The sequence below is a fragment of the Laccaria bicolor genome, genomic scaffold, assembly GCF_000143565.1.
Source record: "Laccaria bicolor S238N-H82 LACBIscaffold_69 genomic scaffold, whole genome shotgun sequence".
Classification (NCBI taxonomy): Eukaryota; Fungi; Basidiomycota; class Agaricomycetes; order Agaricales; family Hydnangiaceae; genus Laccaria; species Laccaria bicolor.
In genome coordinates, this window is record NW_001889940.1 from 6,414 (window position 1) to 16,900 (window position 10,487).

General features: G+C 47.2%; 3 protein-coding genes across 3 annotated transcripts; 1 reads left to right on the top strand and 2 right to left on the bottom strand.

Annotated features, from left to right (window-relative positions):
- Positions 1-1,422: 1,422 nt before the first annotated feature.
- LACBIDRAFT_315220 (uncharacterized protein) lies at positions 1,423-5,194 on the top strand (the record flags this gene model as incomplete). Its single annotated transcript, XM_001889523.1, has 15 exons — positions 1,423-1,531; positions 1,587-1,592; positions 1,645-1,727; positions 1,779-1,798; positions 1,849-1,903; positions 1,957-2,361; positions 2,414-2,767; positions 2,816-2,973; positions 3,028-3,096; positions 3,149-3,308; positions 3,366-3,483; positions 3,542-3,774; positions 3,828-3,988; positions 4,042-5,064; positions 5,116-5,194. The coding sequence occupies 15 exons, from the start codon at positions 1,423-1,425 to the stop codon at positions 5,192-5,194; spliced, it is 3,033 nt and encodes a 1,010-aa protein (XP_001889558.1).
- Positions 5,195-5,388: 194 nt separating this feature from the next.
- Positions 5,389-6,092, bottom strand: LACBIDRAFT_315221 (uncharacterized protein; the record flags this gene model as incomplete). Its single annotated transcript, XM_001889555.1, has 6 exons — positions 5,389-5,501; positions 5,549-5,699; positions 5,760-5,764; positions 5,813-5,847; positions 5,905-5,963; positions 6,048-6,092. 6 exons carry the CDS (start codon positions 6,090-6,092, stop codon positions 5,389-5,391), a joined length of 408 nt encoding a protein of 135 aa, XP_001889590.1.
- Positions 6,093-6,689: 597 nt separating this feature from the next.
- On the bottom strand, positions 6,690-6,930 carry LACBIDRAFT_315222 (uncharacterized protein; the record flags this gene model as incomplete). Its single annotated transcript, XM_001889556.1, has 2 exons — positions 6,690-6,797; positions 6,856-6,930. 2 exons carry the CDS (start codon positions 6,928-6,930, stop codon positions 6,690-6,692), a joined length of 183 nt encoding a protein of 60 aa, XP_001889591.1.
- Positions 6,931-10,487: the final 3,557 nt, after the last annotated feature.

Consider the following 10,487-nt stretch of genomic DNA (forward strand, 5'->3'; position numbering starts at 1 on the left):
TATTGGCAACCCGTTTAATCTGAATTCAGTGGGAAATCAATTTCATGTCCGAATGAGTCGGATATTGAAAGATCGACAACATTATGGTCACAATTTCGCTTTGTGAGCAGCTGGAATTGCAGGGGTCAATGTGTTCTTCATCGTGTGTGGGTGCTAACGTGGAACGTGTATTAGAGCTGGTATACATATATATATGTGTATATATGCATCACATTCCTCCGCAGAAGCAACGAAAAGCATCCAAATACCTTTGGGGCGTGCTCGGAATCGCCATCGCTATTCAGTGGTGCTCGCTACTTGTCTCAATCGGAGGAAGCGGAAGGATTTCCCCCGCAAAGAAATTTATGGAGTGATTTCAATCATGTTCCGAAACTCAATTTTTCTTAAATACGAAAGAGCTTTTGTGTGCGCCTTGATCTTGATGCGCCATCGAAGCAAAGAGGAAATCTGCACCATTGAACAATCCCCGCGTAAAACTCAGAGCGGAAGACGAGCGTACCCCATTTTACCACCCGAAAGTGGTGGTTCAGTCTTGACGTTATCAGACCCACCCATGTGGTTAATGCGCGGCACCGCGGTCCGCGCCATACTGTGATTTCTACAGGGCAGGGAAGAAGTGTAGAAACGAGAACAGAATTTATACGGATGGAAGTCAGCAGGAAGCAACTTGGTCACAAGCTGAACTTTTGACATTAAACTCCTGAGACGACGGGCGACCTCGAACGGCCTCCATTCTTGGAGCAGAAGACCCACAAAAAAAACGAGAAGAAAGCTTTGAAACTCCTAGGAATGGGAGGTAAGTCCCATGACCGCAGTTTATAAATTCCCAAGGTTGGATAAAGAGCGAACGAGTGGTCTTCTCCAGCAAAGTCCTATCTCGCCTCAAGAGATCGGCATTTATAAAATTGGACGGGAAGGAAAGGGTCACGATAGGCGCTTTTAATTGTGCGCAGGGTTGATTTAAACAAGGCTAATGGCATAATTTTTGAAAATTGCAGTGGCTAACGACACTACTACAAGTATGGTGCTTGAATGTCAAATCGGGAAAACGCGAGCTTTTTGAATTTTAACAATATAATACAGGTTTTCCGAGGAGAGCGCGAAACCAATAGCTCACCAAAAATATGGAAGGGTCGAATCTGAATCCACCCAAAGTCCATTTTCCTTCACACTCGGACTTCCCTGTGGGTTGGCAAAGCTACAGAAAGTGATGTTTCGAGCGACCCCGGATCTAAGTAGAATCCAACTTCCTTTCGTACACGTGGCGCGGAGTCTGCAATGCCAAACCAGGATGATCGATGATCGCGAGAACCGATCATGTTGATCGGTATGGTTCGTGCCACAATCAAATTGGATGACTTTGTTTGTCCGCAACTGTAGCCTTCCATCCTTGCATCCGATTTTCACCTACGCACCATCACCATGTCGTCCGAAGGTGAGGACTTCAACGAGGACAACATGTCTGGTCTGCCTCAAAATCAGAAGAGGCGAAGGATACAACGAGCATGTGACATCTGCAGGACCAAGAAAAGTGTGTCAGTGTCTATCGGTTGTTTAGCCACTGACCTAAGCTTCGTCACCTTTAGTCCGATGTATGCAAATAAGTGGCCTCCCCTCGATATTTCATCACTAATATTTCATCAGGCGACGGAGTCCAAATGCCCGGAAATCGCTGTTTAAATTGTATAACGTGCAGTTTCGATTGTACATACGTTCAGAAAGCGAAGGTGAGCTCGTCCATGGGTATGTTTCGCTGGTCGTTAATTCTCGACGTTTAGAAACGAGGTCCTTCAAAGGGGTTTGGAAATCCCCCTACTCTCCCACTCACAAGTCTGATTCCCCCTCTAGTTATGTGGAAAGCTTGGAACGTCGCGTGGAAATGCTGGAAGAGGTTTTGCGGAGGGTACGCAAGTTGAAAAATCCACTCAAAAGACCTAACCCAACCATTTCGACTAGTTATGCCCAGACCAGAACATTTTGAAAGAGCTCCACATTGCCACAGACCGAGAAAGCCATTCCCCTGACGCCGCTGCGAAAGCAGAGCAAGTCTGTAGCTCCGCCTCCTTGCCGCGCGCTGTCAATGTAGCCACCTCCGACATCAGTAGGGTCGGTGAACCCGACGCCGACCAGCAAGACGAAGACTTTGTTACTTCAACTCTCGTAGAAAACCTGAAGAAACGTGGCATCGACTCTAGGCCCAGTGACAAGCTCGAAGACAGATTTTTCGGAAAATCAAGTGGAGCTAGTCTCATTAAGACCGCGATGGAGCTCAAGAGTGAGTACGTGAGCAACGACAACTTCAAAGCCCCTCCTTCAATGATTCTTGGCCACAAGCGTCTTGAGTTTTGTGCACCACAACCCGTTCGTCTCATCCTGCCTTTTCCATGTTAGCGATCTGTTTCATATCTTGTAGTGGGAAAAATGCCTTGGAGGCACAGACAACCCACCGATACAATCATTTCCTGATCGGGATCTCATGGAGCAACTTGTCGACGCTTTTTTTTTGCACTTCAATCTCTATCAAGCCATCCTTCATAGGCCAACCTTTGAAAGATCCGTTGCAGAAGATCTACATCTCACAAATACTGGCTTTGCATGCACTCTTCTCCTCGTCTGCGCAATCGGATCACGGTTCTCAGAGGATCCGCGAGTATTTCTTGAAGGACAGAATTCACCTCATTCTCGTGGCTGGAAGTGGTTTGAGCAAGTACAGACAGCTAGGTCGCTTTTAGTCTCACCTTCACTGTACGACATGCAATTCTACTGTGTAAGTTACCGTTTTCTCATCTGTTATTCATCTGAACGTATTCTCCAGCTCTCGGTAATGTTCTTGAAAGACTCTTCTGCTCCTCAGTCATGTTGGTCCATGGTTGGCATTGGTATCCGGTTGGCACAGGAGGTAGGCGCACATAGGCGTAAAGCACGGGACCATGTGATGACCGTAGAGGACGAGCTGTGGAAGCGCGCCTTCTGGTACTAGCCCACGTCAGACATCACAAATTAAATCTGACAAGCCATGCATCGCAGGTTTCTGGTCTGTCTGGACAGGAGGTTGAGCACTGCTCTTGGTCGCCCCTGTGCAATTCAAGATGACGAGTAAGTCTTATCTCCGTACTTGGAATTCTTAATGCTGAGGTTGAATTTCCAGCTTTGACCTTGACATGCCCATTGAGTGTGATGACGAATACTGGGAACATCCTGATCCTTCGCAGCGTTTCAAGCAACCCGCAAATAAACCTTCGCTTATCAGTTATTTCATTCTCGACATCAAGCTACACCAGATTGCAAGCTTTGCGTTGCGTACCATCGTAAGTTTTTTCTGATCGGACGCTATCTTTGCAACACTAAACACTCACTTTGTGCAGTATTCGATCAATAAGTCCAAAAGCTTATCTGGCTTAGTCGGCCCTCAGTGGGAGATGCAGGTAGTGGCGGAACTTGACTCGGCTCTCAACAAATGGGTGGACTCAGTCCCAAATCACTGTACGTAATGCCATCGCTCCCTTCAATTTGATATTCACGATACGCTCAAACTTTAAAGTGCGCTGGGATCCAAACCGTGAAGACGGTAGATTTTTCAAGCAATCTATCGTCTTATACGGGACCTACTATCACATCCAGATTCTTGTCCATCGTCCATTCATCCCATCGAAAAACAAGCAGTCACCATCACCATTCCCTTCCTTGGTCATCTGCACGAATGCCGCAAGGTCATGTACCAATATTGTTGACATTCTGCAGAAGAGGAATTTTATCCCTCCGCCGCTATTTCAGGTAAGTATCACTCTGCATTTGATAATCGCGGGTGACGTTAATTGCCCTACTAGTTCGCTGCATTCACATCTGGGATTGTATTGCTGGCGAGCATCTGGAGAGGGAAGCGCTCGGGATTGTCAATAGATCCGAATAATGACATGTCAGATGTTTACAAATGCATGGGGATGTTAAGGAGGTCCGAGGACCGGTGGCATTTAGCAGGTCGCTTCTGGTATGTTTATCTCCAGCCCTTCTTTGTGCTCTCATATATATATTCTGGTTTAGGGATATCCTATACGAGTTAACGTACATCGGAGACCTTCCTCTCCCAGAGCCTAGTCCACCTGCGAACAAGCGCGAACGGGATTCTGAGGCCCCTATGGCATCTCTGTCTCCCCCCAAGGATGATGCCCCATCACCGAGCGACGTCCCAAGAAACCTTTCTGATTTACAACGCGTGACCAGGCATGTGCCCATACCCATGAGACACCTACCGTTGCCACAAGAGACGCGTTCTGCCGCTCAAGAAGACCAGTTTCAAATGCAAGACCAACTTCGACTTCTTCCTCCTCCTCCGCAGTTATCGCAGGCGCACAGACCGCTACACGCACAGCGCTCATCGGATAGTTTTCAGCCACCCCAGCCGTCGGAGTGCTATAGGCTGCTGATGTACAGCAGCGAACGCGTAACATTGCCTCCGCACGGCAATTTTTCGATGACCGGACAGTCACTGCTTGACTATCAGTCGCACTGCTACTGGTATCCTTCAACCGAGCTTGCGGGGAGTGGGAGTACGACCACAAACGTTACTTCTGCAATAATCGACAACTCTGACACGTCCAGTTCTTCCTCCACCTTCAGCTACCGGTATCCCATTGTCACCGAAACAAAATCCTCAACGCAGCGATATGGTGTGATTGGCGGTGGGGCTGGGAGTTTGATGGACACAACGGGCTCGAGTGCGACGTACAATCCCTCCGCACCACACAACTACTATCCAGGGGCGCTTGATTCGGACACAGGTTCCTATGTTGCGCCCACGAGATCAAATAGAAGCTCCTACACCAGGTCGTCGAGTCCAAGTGGGGGATCCTATGCTGCCCCCGAAATATCAAGCACAGCTTCACATGCCGCCTCCGCCCTGTCGGTGAATAGTATGGGGATGTACAGGGGCCAGTCATTGGGCGGTGATGGGATGGTGCATGGTTCACATCTTAGGCTTGTGGACAAGTATGCCGAACAACCACAAACTCCGCACATCGACCCAGATTTGATGTCGACGTGGTCTAGCGCTCCGACTGGGTTTGCGTACGTTTTCGTTTCCTCGTCTCAGTACTCATTTTTACTTTTGCTCTGTAGACTAGAAGAGTGGGGGTCATATTTACCGAATGTTGGCGAGCCGACCCAGCATCCTCCGGGACATATTATCCACGGATAGACCAGGGCCACGATAGACGGGGTTTTGGAAGTTTCCTTTCCTTTACACCCATGTATCTCCCTGCCCTTTTCATCTTATTTTCGGCCTGTGTTCTTAGGTTCATTTATCTAATCAGGTCCTTGGACATTCTTGTAGCGATACTGACTGTGTTTTACCCTTGTTTTTTTTTTTTTTTTGGTGTAGTTTTACAGAACCTAACAATATGAAGATAACACTCGCTTTCCACTGTCGATCATCACTCCCAGGGTTGGCCAATCTGATTGTTTGAGGGGAATGGTTGGGGGGATGTAGATTAAAGGGGTAATACCTGCCCGGAGTTACTGATGAAATAATTAAAGACAGAGGATGACTTACTCGAGTTGTCAAATGCCGGTTTCCATAGGTCCTTTACAGACAACCCCTCCGGGTTAGTAAAAAGAAGGGTCAACACTTCATTGGGGTTCGCGTCTAGAAAGGTCTTAACTTTCTTTAAATAATTTGCCACGCTGCCACCGTCGAAAAGATACTATAGCCACGATAAAAAATATGTAAGGCGGTCCCGCAAGAGGACTCATTGGTCACCTACGCAGCCTCAAATATCAATAGAGGAGGATACATAATAGGTATCAAGGAACGCACTTGTATGACAAAAATGGAAAACCCCCTTCCTGTTTCTGTTGAGTGGATGAGCGAGGATTTAAAAAGTAGAGGCAATGAAAGCAATGACGTGCAGGTGTGCTTGCGCTTGCAATAGCCGAACACCAAGAGCTAGCTGGGTCGGGATATCGACCTCTTGATCTCTTGCGACTGTGAGGGACGAGATCCGAACGTCAGAAACGCATATGTTACGGTTCAAGAATCCTTGAGTTCATACCGCTAATGGGTCGATGCTATACGCAAATGAGTCGTGCGCTCCCATAAACGTGACGTTGGAGTATCGGCGGGTACATAATTCCGCATGGCCGTTGCAGATCGTCGCTCTAAATCAATAGGGGGAGTCAGAGTGGCCAGTTCAACGGCGGTTCAGCAACGATTCAAGATCAGGTTTAAAGACGATTCAAATTTTTTTTTTTTTGCCTGAATCGTCGCTGAACCGGGTCTAACTCTGTCCCCCCCGGTTCAGCTGAGGCTCAAAACTCTATTTCACGCCGGTTCTGACCACCAAATTTATGTTCCATGAAGATTTAGATACATATATATTATTCCTTCTTTAAAAGCTTGACAACGGACTCCATTACATGAGGTTTTGTGCATCAACAGCTATCAGAAAATTAAGACAGCATTTTTGTGAGGACAAATGTAAAAGTAGCCTAAGTAGGTGGTCAGTACAATGATACCGAGGCAGGAAATTTACAGGGAAATATTTCAAGAGTATCTGAAACGTATTTTCAAGGAGAAATAAATAAAAGTCTAATTGATAAGGGGAGTTATGTGCGAAGGAGGCAGAACCAACGTAGAACCGAAACTTGAACCGACGGTGAAGCGCCTCCCGAGGCGCTTCGCCGTCGGTTCAGGTTCAGTGATGATTCAGTGTGTTCCCACGGTTCAGACAAGAATTCAACATCTTTGAATCGATTCTGAACCGTTTGCTGAATCGTCGCTGAACCGGCCACTCTGACTCCCCCTAATAGTTATCCACAGTATTAGTCAGTTAAGAAAGGATGGGAATAGAGTGAACGTACCGGCGAACCCAAAATGACAACTGTCCAGATCGTTACGATGCCCAGAAAAATCGCTTCTTCGCACCAAGTACGCATGACGGGACGTTTGGGACGATGGAGGTGAAGATGTTGCCAGTTGATGATTATTGTCGTATTTCGAAAGTGAGCCGTGAGAGGTCGACGTTCCTGGAATGACACATCGGCAATCAAACGTACTGCAGGTCGGGGGCCTTCGGGCAAGGGGTGTCAGAAGGACCCTGGAAATTGGTATCAAATCCCTGATCCATATCCGGAGGAAATGTTGAAAAAAAATTGGATAGGCATCAGGCCTATCCGGAGGAAAATCGAAGAAATTTAGACAAATGCTTGAGAATGTCGGGATAAAAACTGCCTAAGCCAAGGGGGGCCTGATCTCAGTCCGGATAAAAATGGGACAAAGTGAATATATTCCCCCAATATTCCCCCATTTTGAGTGAATTAATTGAAATGGGAACAGATGAAGACGAAAATGAGAGAAGATTGGGTATGACATGTTACATCGAAATTCAAGGTCTTTGGATGCCAGGAACCTTACCTGCGCAGCCAAAAAAAAATCAAACATACACCATGCCTGAGGTAATGTCCGGATAAATTTTGGGAAATTCCTATGTCTGATCCCATATCCGGAGGAAAATTGGGAAATTCTGTCCAGAGGAAAATTGGGAAAATTCACGATTTTGGGATCAAAGAACCCTAAGCGAAGTACTTGGCCCTAGATCACAATTCGGGTGTGTGATCTCGCTGGCAGATCACAATCAAACTGTGACTTGGATTAGGGTCTGGAAATCACCAGGCCAAGTCCTCCCGCTGACTTAGCATACTATCTAGATAATTCAATAAATATTATTATTAGTATTCTCCACTCCAAGGTCCTCGTCGTCATGTCATACACTCATGAGCACGCCCTCGTTCCGCTTTCCAGACAACGACCTCAGCAGACGGACAACTTCAACATTGATCCAGTGCTTTTTCCAGAGTCTGCCCATCAAAAATTGGCATCTGTAGCTGCACCTTCCCAAAGCATCGCCACAGCCGTTCCCGAAGCAGAAGGTGCGTTGGGCATCAGCGCTCTTTGAATGCGTTCAAACCTTGTTCCTTCCCCTCAGCCCTGCTTTTGCCATTGAGACAGCCTGCCAGTGGACCAGCAAGAACCTCAAAAGGACAAGGCAAGAGCCTTCAATGTGCCGTGGTACATTGTTCAATGGGAGCTCACATCTTGTTTTCATGCAGGCCAGGTTTCAAATGAGAAGAGCACAAAAAAACTCTAGTAAGCACCACAATGGTTAGTACTGAATATTTGCTGATTTATTTACTTTCTACAGCTATTCTTTGAATGTCCCTGCTCTAAAGAGCCTATGCCGTGAGCAGAACCTCAAGGTCAGTGGGAAGAAGGGCGAGCTTGTTGAGCGGCTTGAAAAGCATGACCAGCAATGCTTGCCCAAACCCAGGTACATCGTCTCGGCCTTCTGTGCAGGAGTCAATTCATGTTAACGAAGGATACCAAGCAGTAACGAGAGCCAACAGACAGAAAGAGAGACCCCCAGTCTGTCAGCTGCAGGCGCCGTTGTTGCTGGGACGGACCAAACGGTCAACGTCGCAAAAGCGATGCAAGAGTCCTTCAACCAGATTCGAGAACACAGACAATGGTCTGGGTGAAGAGAGCGACGATGAGGATGACCACAGTGATGATGAAGGTGACAATGGACCACGCGAGGATTCTATGGAGATCGATACGTTGGGTGAGTTCAGTTTCATCCAGCACAACGTCTTGAGTAACATCCCCTTTCATCACAGGCACAGAAAGCTCGAAAGCTTGGGTACACACTTTCCGCCTCAAGCTTCTACCTGCCGATCATGACCAGTTTTAGATTGATGCATACATCATGGACACAAGGCGAAAAAGTGGGCAGCAAACAGAGAAGAGCATGCTCTCTCTGTGGCGTGTATGTTTTTTATCAGTTTTTATGCAAGGGGACATCACTAATGCCTGCACGGCAGCACTGGGTACCCATAGTGATCGCCGCAGGCATGATCCCTGACCACATCGTCGATGCCAACCACACCATGGAATACCTCAAGTATGTTGCAACAAGGAGCCTCCTTACAACCCAAGGTCACCCAAAGGAGGGCCCGGCACGCTTATCATCGGTCGGTGACCCCAGTCTTTGTTTGAGCCTCATTAACTGACATATTCATGCCATAGTCATCATTGAAAAAGAATATGACCATGCTTGGCCGCATTTGGCGGCAACAGTGCAACGACGACCCTACCCTGCAAGCACGTCGGCCCACATCTACATCGAGAAGCCAGGATTTTTACAAGGCTCTTATGGTAGAATCCCAATGCTTGTGCCTTGAGTAAGTCAGTTTTCCCCACCTACATCTTCCATTTCTCATAACTATACTTTCCAGAGACGAGTTTTTCGACATCAGTGAAAACACGATACTGGACTCACAGCTGCATGCTGTGCACTTCGAGGAGATCACATCCACTATCTTCATGAAGCTTGATCAACATGAGTTCCATTACATGTCTTCTCTACCATCGCTAACGACATTATCTCACTAGTCCCATCAGTCATCAAAGCACATTTTAGCTGGACTTGGCAGTGCACCACTCTCAACCGTGGCGATGAGCTCATCAATCTGCTGCTCAGCTGCCTTCAACCCCACTCCCTGCTTGTTCCTAACTATACAACACCTGACGGGCGACACTGCGGTGTCGGTAAATATTATTTTGGTGTACTTTCCCTTTATCATGAGACAAAGGTCTCGAAGCCAGGAGTCTGTAGTTTACTTGTATTGTTGGTTTTATATCTTACTGAGATGAGGATAACAGAAGCAGGAACTGGACTACAACTTCGTGCTGCCACACCGCAATCCGCTTCGTTGCTCTGTTGGAGCTCTTGCTATCCTTTTGCATTACATATTTGACCAGGAGAATGTGTGCGAGAAGATTGAGGGTTGGGACTGGTCTTACCCATTGACCTGGCGCAAGGCAAGTCTGCCCTCATCTGAAATCAATGTTGTTCCTTACTAAACCAAACTATCAGGTAAAGCTTATGTTTGGAAAAATAGTGGGGAAGGCCTGTGGTGATGATGCCCTCCGAAAAATGTACACAAAATTCCTTGAATCGACATCCATCAAATCGAAAAAGAAGCTCCACCTCGCCCGCAAGACTATCCCTACCCACCTTGAAGAGATGGGGTACGTCATGACTTATTTGTGTGCCAGCTGCTGCTCATCATTTTTAGTGTTACAATGGATGAAATTGGTGCCATCGGACACTGGGCAAGTACCGTTCAACGTGAGGTTTATTCCGCCAAGATTCCAAAGTCTGTAAGTTTTCTTTAGGCCAATTGTTCCTTGAGGGAAACTCATTTAGTCATTAGGCGGTTACGGCGTTGGCAGGTTTCTACGTTGGGGAGGCTTATCATGTTCCCTGGGCCACTGTTGCTGTTCCCGATGAGCTCCAAACCCAATTGTTCCCTTTTGCGGAGAGGGTACTTGTTGAGCTCAAAGGGAAGGCACGCGTCAACCAGGGCTTGGTCAATTTTGTTGAGCTGTTGCAACAACTTCGCCCTTTCTTCTGGCGGGTGCGTCTACATCTCAT